A 17,230-nucleotide genomic window follows, 5' to 3' on the forward strand; every position below is an offset into this window, starting at 1 on the left:
GGGGAATGGGAAAGTGAAAAGAAATCCAGGCAGCTTGGGGTGAGCACCAGGGATGCGGTCTCACTGAGAAGACCACTGGGCCAGGGGCCCGCAGACCCTCCCCCGCCCCGTGAGGTGGGATGTAATAATGCCGGCTCTTGCCCCGCCTACCTCATAAGGCTGCTCTGTGAGGGAAGAAAGGCCTGGAGACTGTGAAGCATCCTATATAAAGGTGGGCTGCGCCGCATCCGCACCTCAGAGGGAGTCTCCCTCAGTCCTGGGAGACACCCTCAGCTCAGGACGGCTTCCCACGACTTCCCGAGAGACTTCCTCCTGAGCCGGACCTGAGTGACTCTGGGCAAGTCATTTTAAAGCCATTCCTCCGCTGTAAAACGGAGGGGGCTCGGGGCTCGGGGCTCGGCCCCATCCGTAGGGGCCTCGGGCGACTCGCTTCCCCTCCTGGCCTCAGTTTCCTCGTCTGTAAAATGAGAGGGTTGGGCTAGCGCACTTTTGGGGGGACCCTTTCTAGGGGTGGGGGCGCCGGGCCGGGGCATCCTGTTCGGCGCCCGGCCGGGCCCACGCCCACGTCCGCGGGTGCGGATGGCCGCGCCCCCCGGCTCCGGGCGCCCCCCGGCTCCGGGCGCCCCCCGGCTCCGGGCGCCCCCCGGCTCCGGGCGCCCCCCGGCTCCGGGCGCCCCCCGGCTCCGGGCGCCCCCCGGCTCCGGGCGCCCCCCGGCGCCGTCCACATCTTCCTCCCGCTCCGCGCCAGGCCGCGGCGCCTCCCTGCTAGGGTCCCGCCTCTTCTCGCTCGGGGGGCCCCGGGCCAGGCTCTCCCGGGTTCCGGATTTCGGGGGGGCGCCCCGCACGCGTTCGCCCGCCCCTCCCCCCCGGGTCCCGGCCCGCAGCGGCCCCCGCGGGGAGCGCCGAACCTCGTGCGGCGGGAAAAGGGAGAGGAGGGGCGGGGCCCACGGCCCGGGCCGTCGCCGTGGCAACGGACGCCGTCGGCGGTGCATTGTGGTCTGCAACAAAACGCGGGCGAAGGCGCCCGCGGGAACCATTGAGGCCGTCGGCCAATGGGCGGCGGGCGGGCCGCCGGCGCTGGCCAATGAGCGCGCGGCGGAGGGGCGGGGCGGGCGGCGGGCAGGGGGCGGGGCCGGCCTCTAGGCGGCGGCGGCTGGCGTGGGGAGGCTCAGATGCGCAACGGCTTAGGCAGCGAGAGCACCTGCCCGGTCGGACGGAGTGCCCGAGCCGCCGCCGCCGCCCCCTCCCGCCGGGACCCGTCGCAGCCGCCAGCGCCCCCGACCCGCGGTGAGGAGCCGCGCGGGGCCGGGGGGCGCGGAGCGGGGCCGCGCGCCCCTCCCCCCGGCCGGGCCGCGGCCGCCTCCTCCCGGGCCCGTTCGGAGGCCGCGCCGCGAGCCGCGGGGGGAGGGGAAACTGAGGCCGGGAGGGGGAGGGGCGCGCGCGGCTTCCGGAGCCGCCCGGGCGGGGGGCGCGGGGCGGGGGGCGGGCCGGAGCCTGTGGCGCAGTGGGCGCAGGGGGAGCCGCCCCCCGCCCCGCGCCCGGTGCTGCTTCTCCTTGGGGGGGCCTCGGGGTCCGGGGTCGGAGAGCTAACCCGGAGCCCCCCTCCCCAGGTAACCATGTGTGACCGCAAGGCCGTGATCAAAAATGCGGACATGTCGGAGGAGATGCAGCAGGACTCCGTGGAGTGTGCCACCCAGGCCCTGGAGAAGTATAACATAGAGAAGGACATAGCAGCCCATATCAAGAAGGTGCCAGCGCCCGGGAGGGAGGGGCCGCGGCGGGGAGAGGGCTCCCGCCCCGCGCGGGCAGCTTTCATTTGTGGCCTTCACCCGGCCACGAATCGGAACCCCTCCTGACAGTGAAGCTTTATCTTCCCTTTGGGATCCCAGGGGGACGCGGGAGCGGGCTGTGCCCCAGTTGGGAGTTTCTGGGGTACGAGAAACTTAGACTAGGTGCCGGTGGGCCTTGTGAATTCTGCAGAGAACATGAGGGACACTGAGCTTTCAACGCGGCATCAAAAAAATAGCACCTAGCAACTGTCTCTAGGTTCTGGACTGAGTGGTCCCCTTCTTCTCCTCGCATCCCAGACCCATCTGTGTGAGATCTGTTAGGAAAAACTGTGTGGGTGTTCCCACCAGAACCCTGGAGAAATCTTGTCAACTCTCCAGTGGGGAGAATTAGCCTGCTCTGCATGATTTAAGAGAAAGTGGGTGGTGGTTGTGGTTTTTTTTTAATGGGGGGGGGGGTGTTGCTGATGGCAGTCTGTAAAACCCTAGTGCAACTGCCAAGCTCTCTGACTTTGGAGGCAAGGAAGCTGGCAGTCTAAGCAGTGGGAAAGGGAGGCTTCAGGAGAGACTTGAGCTAAGAGACGTTAGATCAGAAATAAACAGCATTTCTGATAAACAACCAGTTATGGGCCATGTGGACTGCTGGAAACTTGGAAAAAGATGAATATGCACAAGTCACCATGGGCCCCCGCACCTCATCAGCCTGTGATTGACATGGCACCCCTAACTTAACCATTGTCAGGATATGGAGGATTAATCCATGGGAGCTCTGTAAAGGAAGCCCAGATATTCAGAGCTGACTTGATTAATTTGATGAATGGCTTCACGTTGGGTGGTTCCAAGCCAATTAATAAGGGATGTTATTTTCCAAGCCTGGTTGAGATTGGAGTGAATTCAGTGATGTAGCATTTATATTCAGGTTGATTGTCTATGCATTAGATAGGCCATCCATCTCAGGGTTTGTGAGGTAAGTAATGCCGACATTATTACCCAATTTTTACAGTCTTGAAAACTTTTTTTTAGGTTAAGGGACTTGACCCTCTGCTACTTAGCTAACAAATGGCCAGGAGGGCCAATTGCAGTAGGTTACCATCCTGGTTAGAGCACTAAGACTTGAGTTCAGCTCCTGCCTGAGATAACTAAACTAGCTTTGTCAGCCCGGCCGGTTGGCACATCATCTTCTCTGCTTTGCCATACAGGGCAAGGCTTATATGAGGGCTGATTTGAGTTCCTATTTGCAAGGTCCTTTGCAGGACTTGAAGAGAAGCTCTCTATTTTAAAAAAAAAGTTCACTTGCCTTAGTTAATGAGAGCATTATCTCAATTCATCCCCACAACCATCAAATCAGTTTGGTAGATGGTGAATGGATGGTGAAATATCTAGGTGGCACAGTGGATAGATTCCTGGCCCTGGAGTTACAAGGACCTAAGTTCAAATTCAGCCTCAGACATTTACTAGCTCTGTAACCCCAGGCGAGTCTCTTCACCCCGATTGCCTTCCAAAGAAAAGCAAAAATAATTACCTAGACTAGCAAGTACTTTTCTATTTAAGGGGTCACCTTCTACTGCTTGTTCCCCAGTTCTGCTAGCTGTTTGGTGAGAGCTACCATCCAGAAAACGTCAATCCTGGTGCAGAAAAGCCCGTTCCCTGCCCCCAGTCAGGTCCCCACCCACCCTCCTGTGTAGTAGCTGAGCTCAGACTGCAAACATGTTTGCATGAATGCAGTCTGTAGGCGACTTGGAGCCCAGAACATTCTGGAATGCCCAGACTCTTGGGGATGGGAATAATGGACACTCTGCCCACTGGCTCCCAATCCTTTGAGGCTTGTGGTCTTCTGTCTCCCCACTCCCACTCCCCAACCTCTGGGGCCCTACTCAGACTTTGGTGTTGTTGCCTTTTCAGGAGTTTGACAAGAAGTATAACCCAACCTGGCACTGCATTGTGGGTAGGAACTTCGGCAGCTACGTGACGCACGAGACAAAGCACTTCATCTATTTCTACCTGGGCCAGGTCGCCATCCTCCTGTTCAAGTCTGGTTAGAGCATGGCCTGTGCCTCCTGCCCCGAGAGCCATCTAAATCACAAGGACTGCAGCCTAAATTCCAAATACCAGAGACTGAACTATCTTCAGCATTGCCATGGGAACACCTCGAGCTTTAAGCCTTTATTGTGTTGTTGTTGTACAGGGCATCCTATGTACTAGTTTGTTGTGGTTATAAAACAATTAGCAAAACACAGTCACCCCGGTGTTGATTTTCTGTTCTGTGCTCTGCTCTAGAGTCTCTCCACTCCAGGAAAAAAACCTGGCTCCTTTCAAAATAAACCCTGTAGAGATGCCTGTGTTGCCCTGAAGAATCTGTTTCCATCCGCTAAACTGCTAGGGGATGGCCGCCGAAGCCAGTTGGCTGCTTCTTTGTGTCTCCAGGTTTTTATACCTGCATGTGTTGCTGTGACCTATGGGGTCACAAGGAGTCTGACGCATCTGAACAAGAAAATAGAATAGGAAGTGGGTTGTGGGGGTGGGGAATAAATGCTATTCCTAATTAGACAGCAAGAAATAGCGGTACAGCCCAGGGCTTGCCTTCTATTAAGATGGATTTGTCAGGGCAGTGTTCTGGCAGGACCCAAGGGGGAGGAAAAGGAGCCCTCCCTGTGGCTTAGATCAATTTGTAAAATAGGGCTGAGAAGTGATGACAGTAATGGGGGAAATGCTTTTTGAGATTGGAAGATGGGAGGGAGGAGATCTTTAAAAGCTTCCCTTTTAAGCCCCTGGCAGGACTGTGGAATGGAAGCCCTCTTTTTCCCAGGTGGTGAGCCTTGGCAGGACTGATCACTGAAGACCTCAAACTAGTCTTTCTCTTTCCCTTTCCTGAGTCCCAGGGGCTGGGAGTGCAGGGAAAGGTCCCACTTTGTTTTCCTCTGATGTTGGGCATTCTTGCTCTGATTCACCTGTTAAGTTACACAGGAGAACCTAAATTTCAAAGGTTAAGCCGTTGTCACCAGAGCAAAGTGGTAGATCCAGTTAGGGCGTGTAGATGGAAATGATTCAAACGCTAGTTGGTCGCTGTTAACTCCAAATTGCTGATCTGTTTTTAATTGTCCCTACTCTTCAAACACTTGCAGCCAGTGAAAAATAACAAGCAGAACCTGGGCCGGCTGGGTGCTGGCGGTGGGAAGGTGATCCCCAGTTCCCTGAAGACCAGCGCAGTGCCCTCTCTGAACCACCCTACTCAGGAAAAAACACTTTGGCTAATAGGACTTCTGGATGTTGCTCATCCAGTCCAGGCTAGGATCGTTGCCGGGTGATGTTTTTTGGCCACAGTTGTGGCTATCAAATGTCGGGAGACTGCTTTTGCACTTTTGTGTATGGATCAGTGATCTGGGGAATATTGCCATTTTAGCCAAGGAGTTCTCAAGATATACTTTCCTTCCTCATCATAGGAAGTGGGTTCTTTAGACAGATCTTGAACTGGGGAGGTGACCCACCTCTCCTCCCCATTCACTACAGACTGCCAATTGCTGTGGCTGCTTAGGGAGTTTTGGATGGAACCCTGGTTCCTCAGGGAGGTGATTGATAGAAATGTGCAAATCTGGGTGGTCCTTGAACCCCCTTTCTCACTGAATGTCTTATAGTTTGGCTGTTAACGAAAAGCACTTTGTCCATTGAGCCAATAAACCCATCACTACTGATAGGCTCAACAGAAAGGGATGGCTTCATGTCAACCTGCCATTTGTTAGAATGGCTCTGCTTCCCAATCCGACAGTTTGGTAAGTAAGCACGATCTACATTTCTCAGCATGAATCCAGATACGCATGAATCCCATCTCCACGATATCACTGGGGATTGAGATTTTGATGTGACCCTAGTCTGTCTCTTGCCAGAAAATGGGGGCAGATTACAAAAATCTATTTTTGAGTCTGATGTGAGAATATGATGTTTCCATGGAGATGAGACAGGGCTGACGGTGCACCAAGTTCTTTCCTTGCCTGCTCTTCCCAGTCATCAACGCCCAGAGGGGTTGAAGCAAAAGACTTTAACAAAGTCACAGCCTATTAATACATCTGATTAAGATTGAATTGCTGTTGCTTTGGCATCAATCTCTTAGGAATCTTAAGTCTTGCCATCTCCCTTCCTTGGGGTTCCAGGATACAGGTAGAGTAAACTGAGAGTAAAATGACTCATGGGCTGGAACATGGGCACCAGGAATGATGGTGGAGCCAACAGCCACTAGGTCGTGGTTCTGATGTAGCCTATCTTTGTGCCCTTTCAAGTATAATGCCATGATTATTCACACAAGGAAGCCACTAAACAAGTCACACCCAGGTGACTTTCTAGAACTGTTAGCCAAGGAACCTCAGACTATGACTTCAATCTGGAGCTGCTGGTTGACAGCTTTGGATCTGATGGATGACTGGAGAGTCCAAGGGTGTCTGGCCAGCTCTCAACACATTGGGGGAGGAAACTGGTCCAGGGCCTATAGGAGTGACTCGGTCACAGTTTAACCCCAGTGAGAAGTCCCAGGGCTGGAATTGAATTTGGGGCCTTTGCTACTCCTACGTGCGGCTTTGCCAGAAGTATCCAGAATAGTCTCACTTCTGCAAGAGAAGGCCACCACTGATCTTATTTCCTAGGATGGAGTTAGGTTGCAGTATCAAGGACAGCAGAGAAGTCAGTACAAGTCAACATTTAATGAGCTGTCCCCCCTTACGCAGAAGCGCAGTTGCCATCAGGCTGCCCTTTGCCTTGGGCAGATCACTGTACTGACTTCTAGGACTGAAGGGTGACCTGGGTGTGTGTCCTCGGAAGGAGGTTCCTCCCTTCCACTCCCCCATTTATTTCCCTCTTGCTATGACATGGTGGGGAGGCAGAGGTCACAAAACCTGTTCCAGTCTGAGCTTCTGTGCTTTTTCCCTCCACCCCACACGCACACTGCACATTCAAGAAAAACTACAAAAAGGTGTTTCATGGCCAATTAACCAAACATCACCCTGGGGAGAGGTCCCAGAGGACACCGGCTCTTCTTCACAAGCTGGTGAGTCGTTTTGGCCTCGAGCTCTGAAAGGAAGCAGCATCTGACGTCGTCCTCTTTTGCCACTAGTGAGCGGAGGCTGAATTGAGATCAGAGTTTGAAGCCTGAATGGATCGCTACAATGCCAGATGTGAGGCTCTCATAGGTCACCTTCTGAAAGCCAGCATCTTCAATCATCTCCTTGAATTCTTCCTAAAATGCAGGAGGAAGATTAGTAAGAGAAGACCTGGAATTCAGCTTCTCTGCTTTTTAGGGGAGCAGTTGGGGCTACTCACTTGGGGTGGGAAACGTCGGATGCTCTCCACAAGGTACTGGTAGGACTTCCAGTCCCCAGCAATGACTTCTCCCATTACTGGAATGACCTGGAAGCTATACAGGTCATAGAGCCTGAACAGGAAGGCAATGGCAAAGGTTAGAAAAGAGCCCCACTGACTCCCCACCCCTCCGAGAGTCCATCTGCCATTACTCTCCTTCTCCCGAAGGGTCCAGGACTGAAAAGGGGTGGGGGGAAGGGTGGCAAGCTCTGACAGGGACTTGGTGTCGTCATGTCCAAGGGCGGGGAGACTGAGGCAAGCAGTCCCTCCCTCCACCAGCATTTCCTAAGGTCTGGCTCTGTGCTAGAACCGAGCCCAAGGAGTATAGGATTCCTACCTGGAAATGATGGGGTTGTTCACTTGGCTAAACTCCAGACAGAGAAACCTCCCTCCCGGTTTCAGGACCCGGTGGGCTTCCTGGAGTGCCTTGAGAAAGACCAGAAAAGAAGGGAGCCCTTTTTGGGGGGAGGTTTCACTCAGTTCCATTGAAATCAGAGCATCCCTGTCTGTGTCCAGAGGGAGGGAACCAGCACTTGTCTGGGCCAGCCCGGTTCTCCCAGAGGGTCCCAGAGGGCAGGACAAGCAGATGAGTTTAAAACACAAGACCCTAGGGCAGCTAGGTGGTGCAGTGGATGGAGCCTTTGGAGTCAGGAGTACCTGAGTTCAAATCCAGCCTCAGACACTTAATCACCTAGCTGTGTGACCTTGGCCAAGTCACATAAGCCCATTGCCTTGCAAAAGCCAGCCCCCCCCCCCAAAAAAAAACAACAAAATCCCAACCCTCCGAGATTGTGAGTTTAGGCAAAGACCAGACCAGGCTCCAAGGCTTTCCAGGGGATTCTATGTCTGGAAGAGTGACGAATCTGCCAAGCTGACTCCAGGAAGCAACCACTGGAAGTTAGACTAGAATGGACACTGCAAGTCATGGAAGTAGATCCCAGCCATGGCCCGTCAGGGTGGGGCACGACTGACCCCTCAGAGCTCGGCCGAGAATCTGGGGATGGGCCAGCTCTCTGGAGGTGTTTCAGCTTGGGGTGAGACCTGTCAGAGCTCCTTTGAGGCTGACTGAGTTCTTGGGAAAAGGCCAAAGGTCACGTCTACACTGCAGTGAGACACTGAAGGACAAGGAAGACGCAGTCCTCGTTCAGAGGACAGAAGTGAATGTGGCTACTGTTAAAGCTTTATTTTTTTAATTAAAAAAAATTTGGGGGCAGCTAGGTGATGCAGTGGATAGAGCACCAGCCCTGGAGTCAGGAGTACCTGGTTCAAATCCAGCCTCAGACACTTAATAATTACCTAGCTGTGTGGCCTTGGGCAAGCCACTTAACCCCATTTGCCTTGCAAAAACCTGAAAAAAAATTTTTTGTTTAAGGCATTGGAGTTAAATGACTTGCCCAAGGTCACACAGCTAGGTAATTATGTGTCTGAGGCTGGATTTCAACTCAGGTCCTTTGACTCCAGAGGCTCCATCCACTGCACCACCTAGCCACCCCTACTAAAACATTATGATGAAATGGAGAGTTTCAAAAGGAACCAGGAAGATCTGTAGGCAGTGGTGCTGAGACAGGAACGTTGTACAGATAATCAACTGTGAATGAGTTGAAGATGGTGACCCACCGTGATTTCCATCTGGACAAAGGGATACTCTCCAATACAGAAGGAAAGATATCTATGGACATGGCCAGTTCAGGAATACTGGAGATAAGCTTTTTTTTTTTCAAGCCAGGGAATGGGAGGGAGAGAAAATAAATTTTCAAAAATGTTATCCATCTGTGTTATCTGAATTCAGCAGTTTGATGATATTCCTTTCCTCCCCCATTTCAAGAGAGCTTGATAGAGTACAAATTCTAGGATACCTAAGAAAGACAGCAATGGACTCTGGGGGTTTTGCCTCCAATCAGCCAACAGAGTGCATGGCTGGCCAAGTTCTGTGCCAGGTCTGGTCCTGCCCTCTAGGAGCTTAGGGCTAACTATGGGAAACCAGCCAACACAGACAGCTATAAATTCTTGTAACAATGACAAAACACCCTCTTTGAGAATGTGTTTACAAAGTGAAGAACTCTGAAAGTTCTGAAAGAGTCTGAAAAAAAGTCTGAAACAGGCAATCCAACCTCAAAATTCTGATCTGAGAGTGGTTGAAGTCTGCCGCACAAGTCTGACCCATAGGCCCCCAGCATCCCCCCAGGCTCACCTGGTCAATGTGTGTGACATTTCGGATTCCAAAGGCAATGGTGTAAACGTCAAACTTGTCATCATCAAAGGGAAGCTCCTCAGCATCACCCACCACCCAGGCCAGGCCTGGAAGAGAACCAGGTATGAGCCAAATCTTGCAGAGGGCCGAGGCCCACAAGTACAAGGAGGACCCCAACATGCATGGACAGTCCTGACACCTAGTGATCTCAACAGGTACCACCAAGCTTGCTCTCTTCTAGCCTGCACCTCTTCCAGATTAGGAAACATGGGCTGGAACATGGAAACTCAGTTAACAACCCAGAGAATGCCGACTCTGCCTCCAGAGCTTCTGCCCCAGGAGGAAACATGAACATGGACTGAGTTTCCAATAACCTGCTTTTTTTTTTTTTTAAGGTTTTTGCAAGGCAATGGGGTTAAGTGGCTTGCCCAAGGCCACACAGCTAGGTAATTATTAAGTGTCTGAGATCAGATTTGAACCGAGGTACTCCTGACTCCAGGGCCAGTGCTTTATCCACTATGCCACCTAGCCGCCCCCCATAACCTGCTTTTTAAATTTTTTTTTATTTATTTAAGGCAATGGGGATGAGTGACTTACCCAAGGTCACACAGCTAGACAATAAGTATCTGAGGTCACATTTGAACTCCGGTTCTCCTGATTCCAGGGCTGGTGCTCTGTCCACTGTGCCACCTAGCTGCCCCATAACCTGCTTTTAAAAAAATAATTTCTATGCTATGTGCTTAACTCATCCCCATTTTTTTTTTTTTTTTTTGGCAAGGGATGTACTATAATAGGGTGGACAATGGGGCAAAGGAGAAAATGGAAGGGAACTCTGTGGCAAAGTGAAGAGAGCTCTGAACTCGGGAGTCAGGAAGTCTTGAGTTCAAATCTGACCCCAGATACTTAGGAGCCATGGGAATCTGCCAATCTCTTAACCTGTGCCTGCTTCTGTTTCTTCATCTGTACAAGGTGGACAATAATCACATCTGCCTCAAATGATAGCATACGTGCTATCATTAAGCAGGAGGGTTCAGCAATCTCTGACCCTGGGATTCAGAGGCCTGAGCTAATGTGCAACATACACAAGTAGATTTAGAGAAGCTTGGAGTTCATGTGATCTATATTGCCATTATTTTACTTGTGAAGAAACTGAGGTACAGGAAGCAGCAGTGACTCAGCCATGCTCATCGGGGAGGGGGGCATGGTAATAAATTCCCAGGTAGCAGGGGTGAGACTAGAACCCGCATCTCTAGACTCCTCGTCCCACCCAGGGAGGTGACAGGCATCTGGAATGGATGGACCTCTCATCTCCTAAGGATACTTTAGGAGTTCATTCATATTCTGCTGGGGGGGGGGGTGTCCACACTCTGCTCGCCACCCCTGAAAGCTATGTTCCAGAAATGACAGGCATCATTCCACGCTCTTGACCCCAGGAAGGTGGAAGTGCAGGAGCCTCCTGCCTCATAGGGAGCCTCCACAGAGAGAGACCCAGTGCCTTTGTCTAAGCACACTAGTGACTATCCTTCTTCTGAAGGAGGTTGGGTGGTAACAAAAGAATTCTTCATTCTGGGGACTGAGTGGGCTGATCCTGAGACAAGGGGGTGGCCCCGGGCTCAGGGAAGCAGCTCCTGCTGGGAGTGGTAGGAGGAGAAAGGAGGTCTGAGATAAACAAAAGGGAACAGCTCTGGGCATGGCTGCATGGCTTGGTCCTCCTTATATGTGATGTGCCCCCCAACAAAGATCCCATGGGATCAGCAGGGCAATGGAGGGCACATGTGGATGGAATCTGGGTAAAAAGCACCAGTTAATTGGGGTCCCTGGGGGGCTTATCATTGGATCCATACCCTTCTCTCAGAGTGGGGTCTCCCAGTCCCTTATGGCTCCTGCCTGTAAGGATTCCCTTATGAGTCTGAAAGTAACACATTCCAATCTTTCAAGACATTCCCAGTATTCTCCCTTTCTAGAAGCCCCTTTGCCTGCTTCCTGTAGGACCCACCTTTATTGTGACCCAGGGTTCGGGCTTTCTGCTTTCCAACTTTGAGCATTTCTTTATTAATGTCGCAGACGACCACATGGGATCCCCCCAAGGGACTCTGGCCGTTCTGGTACCACTTGGCAATATCTCCCCAGGATAAATTCTGATGGGTTTTCAGCTCCCTCTGCTGCTGCCTCCGGGTCTGAGCCTTGATGTAATTAAGGAATCGGAAGGCAATGTCTCCTGGAGAGTCAAACAAAAGGAAAGGTACCTCAGAATGCTCAGGGAAGACAATGTGGACCACTGAAAATTCTGTGGGCTGACCCCCACAAATCATTTCTTAGTGTTTCTAAAGATCAAGGTTAATTTGTTACCAGCTAATGGCCCTTTAGAAAACTATTGGTAAACAGCCTGGCATATTTAACCACAAACTCCTGGGATGAACAATTAGTAAAAATATTGATCGCGGGATGAAACAAGGCATCATGGAGATAGTGATGGACCAGGAGCCAGGCAGACCTGCTCTGGAATCCTGGTATAGATACTTAAAGGCTGTGTGATGAGGAGCACCATAGCTCATCAACAAAATGAAGCTAATGTTGAGCCTAGCAGGGCTACTGGAAGGATCCAACAAAATAAGGAAAACAAGGTTGTCTGGCCCCTGGCACCAGAACCCTGGACCAGGGCCTCTAATGAGCCAGCAGGGCCTGAACCCTCAAGGTGCTCAGGAGACTTCATCAGGGAGGAGAATGAGGCCAGTGACAGCTTTTTTTGTTTTTGCAAGTCAATGGGGTTAAGTGGCTTGCCACACAGCTAGGTCATTATTAAGTGTCTGAGGTGGATTTGAACTCAGGTACTCCTGACTCCAGGTTTGGTGCTCTATCCACTGCGCCACCTAGCTGCTCCAGTGATAGCTTTTTAAGCTTTACCAAGGGTCTATTTTCTTCACAGCCACATTCAAGGCCCAGCTCCCAAGTACAAGTATCCAGATTTCCCAAAGTACTGTATTATCTATTGAATACAAAGGAATTTTAGGATAGCTGGTTGCATTAGAAAAAAACAGCCAGGGAAGGAAATGCAATATAATAATGCTTTATACAGTTTGGGTTTTTTTTTTAGGGTTTTGCAAGGCAAATGGGGTTAAGTGGCTTGCCCAAGGCCACACAGCTAGGTAGTTATCAAGTATCTGAGACAGGATTTGAACCCAGGTACTCCTGACTCCAGGGCTGGTGCTTTATCCACTGCTCCACCTAGCCGCCCCATTTTATACAGTTTCTTGCACATAACAAGCACTAAGCAAACTGCTGAGCTGTACTGATAGTTTAAAAGGTCTGTGATTTCAGTGGTGTGGATTATGGTTCCATCCATTATGTCACGAGTGGCAATGACCAACTGAAAGAAAAAAGTCATCTGGTAGTCAATCTTCTGATGATAAGCATCTATGAACTTTCTCAATCATTGGGCCTGTACTTGGAGCCTTCTGACTTAGTAAGGTTGGGTCTAGGTCATGCTTTTTCATGTTGTCACACCTTTGGAAGGGTGGTTGGTATGGGTGGAAAGGATAAGAAGAAAATGATGACATTGTTAATTTATAGATGGCATCTTTATCATTTCCAAACAGAACAAACATCTCCTGTGATTCACCAATGGTTGTACAGCTAAAAGACCTGGCTCTAAATCTGCCTCTTTCTACTATATAGAATGGCCAATAAGGGTGAAGAGAGAATTAAACGGCAAAAAATTATGCTCAAAGATGAAACAGAATAATAACTTAGTATGAAACCTTTGTGGGAATAAAAATGGTCTTTGTGTTTTATAACTGTCACCCACTAACACTGCTCCAAGTATGCAGCAGACTTCTCCACAGGTTACAGGTTAAAGGCAGCAAAATGAAGGTGCTCAAGGACCCAGTCCTTAAAAAGCTTGTAATCCGAGGGTTTACAATAAATGGCCTATCCCATTTCTAGGGGGCATTCCTACAGCAGACTTTCTAACTGTGGCCAAAAACACTTGATGCATTAGCTTCTCCAAGAGGGACCCACCCACTGATCTGAACAAGATACAAAATCAGATGCTACCTGTGCCTCCAGCCACATCGAGGAGCTTGGTCCCACAGAAAGGGTGCATCTTCTGTAGTAGCAAATCCTTCCAAACTCGGTGGATCCCCAGACTCATTGAGTCATTCATCACATCATACTTTTTGGCCACACTTTCAAACACCTGGTAGACTAAAGTGGATTAAAAAACAGTCCATCACAAATGTGTTGATAGATTTTTTTTTCATGAAAAGGCCTTAGATAAGACCATCTGTCTTTGGACACTTCTCAGTCTGGTACCTCTAGGCAGGTTCTTTCTGACTCACCCCATTGCCTACAGTCTGTCCAAAAATGTTCAGGGATTCCTGAGGAAATATTTCTGCTAGTGCAAAAAGAGGCAATGCTTTGCAATGCAGTCTTCAAAGAACTGTTAATTCTTCCCTCTCCTCAAATAAAAAGGAACCTTCCTCTAAACAAAGTACTTTATACCACTCTTACTGCATATCAACATTATTTTTGTTAAAGACAGTCACAGAATTTCAGAGATGGAAGGGGCCTTGGTCATCAGCACTAGTCTATCCCTTTCACAAGACACCTGACAAATGATTATTCAGTCTTTGCTTGGAGATCTCTAATGAAGATGTCACAACATCCCCAGCCAGCTCACTCCACTTTTGGAGTAAAGGAAGTTTTTCATGACATCTGGTCTAAATTTTCCTTCTAAATCTCCCACTCTCACCCGGAGCCATTTCTTCCAGTTCTGTTCTTTCAGTTCTCTCAAGTAAAATAAGACTAATCTCCCTTCTACATGATAACCTTTCAAGTCTGGAGGCTTGCTTCATATCTGGTCTCTGGACCCAGATGGCTCTGGAGGAGAAAATGAGCCTGGGGACTTAGCATGGCCCGCCTCCCTCAAATTCAGTTCATATGCTTGTCATGGCATCACCTCCTCTGATGTCATGATCTTCTTTGAGAATGAAAGACAAACATCATCGTCATCAACCTATCAAGTCATTGTATCTCCTTTATTATTGTGTAAGTATAAGAAGGCTAGGGGCCATTCTATGTCCTTTCTCTCCCTCAATCCCAATACACTGTAGGAACATAATAAATGGTCCTAGAGCAAGTCTGCTTTTTATTTTGCTGAATTTTCAAAGCACAAACTTAAAAAAACCTTGATGCATGGAATCAGACCCAATTTGACAATTCTTACCTGCCTTTCACTAGGTAAGGGCTGCTGGTGAGTAGCCTACATTTTTATGCTTAGTTTCTTTAAGGATGCCAAGCCCTCCAACAGGGCTTTATACAACAGCTCTCATGGATCAGCTTTTCATTGAAGGCAGTCTGCTCATAATTTGTTTCCCTATTTATATGAAATAGGGAAAATAGTCAGGTGCAGCTTCCTAGTTCACTCATGTAGTGAAAAGATCTTGACTTCCACTAGGAAGGTCTGGGTTCCAATGACTTCTCTAATAGCTTCCTGAGTTTTCCTACAAGATCTTTTCTCGATTTAAATCTAGGATTACCTGGCCTGCCCCACCCCACATCTTACTAGCTGGGGAGGGGTCCCTCGCCCTCTCTCCCATTCCCCATCCTTTCGGACAGCTGTGGTTGACAAATCCCAACAAGAAAAAGCGTGGTCTCTTCCACCCGGGAGCTACAGGCTCAGCACTGATCCCTGGGCTGCTTACTCAGCACTCTTCAGATCCATGCCCTCGATACCCTTAGACCGCTGAAACCCTTTATTCTATCAGACTGCTGAAGAGACCCCCTTAGATCTCTGGATGCTATCTCAGGCCCTGTATAGAGCATGTTCTCATTTTATAAAGGCCATGCCTATTCCTCAGACCCCTGATTCATCCCCTCACCCCTTGCCCCAGCTTCTTAGAGCTTCTCTGATGTCATTCTGCCCCTTCTCACCAAACCCTGGTGGCATCATACCCTGGGGTCCCTCATCCCCTCGCCCTCCATCTCCCCGTCTCTCCACTCCCCAGACCCCTCTGATCCCCGGGCCTTGACCCTCTCCCCTCCCCTCCACTCAGGCCCCATTCATTCACATAGGTTTATTCCTCATCTCCTTCCCCCTTCAGTTCCCACAGACCCCCCCATCTCGGGCCCCTCCCTTACTCACCCCTCTTCCCAAGCTTTCCAGCCCCTCCCATTCCCTTCAAGGAAGCCCCCCTCCTACCTGCTCCAAGATGCCCTTAGGCCCCGCCCCTCCTCCTTAGACCACGCCTACTAGACCAGGCCCCTCCCCTCCTCCTTAGACCACACCTACTGGACCAGACCCCGCCCTCCTCCTTAGACCACGCCTACCGGTCCAGGTCCCGCCCCTCCTCCTTAGAGCATGCCTACTGGATCAGGCCCCGCCCCTCCTCCTTGGACCACGCCTACTAACCAGGCCCCGCCCCTCCTCCTTAGACCACGCCTACCGGATCAGGCCCCGCCCCTCCTCCTTGGACCTCGCCCTCTCCCTTCACCTTTATTCCCCTTCTCTTCCTCCGAAACCGTTTCAAACCCGAAATGCGTGTCCGCCCCTGGCTTCTCGGTGGACAGCGGCCGGACCCAGGCCAGGGGCGGCCGCGGAGACGGCAGGGCCCGTCTCCAGCCCCACAGCGCCCGGCACCTGGGCGCCGCCATGACGACCCGGGAACCCAGAGTCTAGGCTATCGGGAGGCGTTCGGGCGTGTGACGTCAGAGACCAATCTGGCCAATCACGAACGCGGTCGGAAGCACCGCCCCGGAAATCAACCTGAGGAACAGAAAATCTAGGGGCGGGGCTTAGCGGGAAGGCTACTGGACCGCTCCTGCCTTAGCGGCGGCTCTTATTGGCTCTGAGCGTGTGGCCCCTCCCCCGCGGTCCTCCCAGAGGTTTACACATCTGGATGGCGCTCTCTTCTGCCATCTGCAGGGCTGAAGCGGATCCTGCAGCCCAGAAAAGCAGGGGGGCCTAGGCTCCCTCCCATCCCGGCGCTCCCCTTGTCACTCTGCTCCTCATCCCTTAGGGGCTGAATTCAGAGAGACTCGTTGGGACCCTGGGCAGCACAGGATGCCACCGTAGGCCGACAGGTGTCTCAGGCAAGTGCTGGCTGTGGGACCTTGGACAAGTCACTTCACCCCAGGTGCCTCAGTTTCCTCATCTGCAACATGAGCTGGAGAAGGGCAGCGGCATGCCTCTCCAGTGGTTGGTTCTTGTCCTTTGCTAGCCAAGAAGAACTACATGACATCACTCTGTTTGAGACAAAGGACTGTTGTCGATCAGACCAATAGGAGCCCAGAATGCTCCACCCCAGGTTGGGCACCAGCCATCCGATGTTTCCTTTGAGCCGCTTCCATTCTGCCTTCCTCACAGAGGGCAGCCCCCTCAATGATGAAGGCACGCCATGCTGAGGGGTCCTGAGCCAGGGTCTCTCATGCTGCACATTCAATTCTAAAGTCCTTCAACGAGACCTTCAGGGTGTCTCCTGTCGCTTCTTCTGACCCCCCTTGTGAGTGCTTGCCTTGTGTGAGTTCTCCATAAAATAGGTTTTTGGGTAAGTGTATGTCTGGCATCCTAACAACACGTCCAGTTGCACTCCCTACAGTAATGTTAGAATGCCAGGCAGTTTATCTCTAGAAAGGACCTCAGGGTCTGGGATCTTCTCCTGCCAGATGATTTCCAGAATCTTCCTGAGACAATTTAAATGGAAGCGATTCAGTCTCCTGACATGGCCATCCAGGTTTCACAAGCATGTAGCAATGAGGTCAGCACAACGGCTCTGTAGACCTTCAGTTTGGTAGTCAGTCTAACACCTCTTCTCTCCCACACTTTCTTTTGGAGCTCCCCAAATACTAACTCTGGCATTGCATGTGTCAACCTCATTGTCAGAGTGAACCTCCAGTGTCTTTGCCAAAAAAT

The 17,230-nt window shown here is 51.2% G+C and overlaps 2 protein-coding genes across 3 annotated transcripts; one reads left to right on the plus strand and one right to left on the minus strand.

Annotated features, from left to right (window-relative positions):
* The first annotated feature begins 225 nt into the window (after window positions 1-225).
* On the plus strand, window positions 226-4,027 carry DYNLL1 (dynein light chain LC8-type 1). Of its 2 annotated transcripts, none has more exons than XM_074206017.1 (3): window positions 226-337; window positions 1,611-1,748; window positions 3,690-4,027. In XM_074206017.1, the coding sequence occupies exons 2-3, from the start codon at window positions 1,617-1,619 to the stop codon at window positions 3,825-3,827; spliced, it is 270 nt and encodes an 89-aa protein (XP_074062118.1). In that variant the 5' UTR covers window positions 226-337; window positions 1,611-1,616; the 3' UTR covers window positions 3,828-4,027. The 2 variants fall into 2 exon arrangements, with proteins under 2 accessions (XP_074062118.1, XP_074062119.1); XM_074206018.1 differs by lacking the exon at window positions 226-337 and adding an exon at window positions 1,198-1,287.
* Window positions 3,663-16,002, minus strand: COQ5 (coenzyme Q5, methyltransferase). The gene is made up of 7 exons (XM_074206016.1): window positions 15,813-16,002; window positions 13,375-13,524; window positions 11,318-11,539; window positions 9,322-9,428; window positions 7,468-7,556; window positions 7,092-7,203; window positions 3,663-7,008 (listed from the first exon to the last, which is right to left on the minus strand). The coding sequence occupies exons 1-7, from the start codon at window positions 15,970-15,972 to the stop codon at window positions 6,907-6,909; spliced, it is 942 nt and encodes a 313-aa protein (XP_074062117.1). The 5' UTR covers window positions 15,973-16,002; the 3' UTR covers window positions 3,663-6,906.
* Window positions 16,003-17,230: the final 1,228 nt, after the last annotated feature.

The sequence above is a fragment of the Macrotis lagotis genome, chromosome X (assembly GCF_037893015.1).
Source record: "Macrotis lagotis isolate mMagLag1 chromosome X, bilby.v1.9.chrom.fasta, whole genome shotgun sequence".
NCBI lineage: Eukaryota > Metazoa > Chordata > Mammalia > Peramelemorphia > Peramelidae > Macrotis > Macrotis lagotis.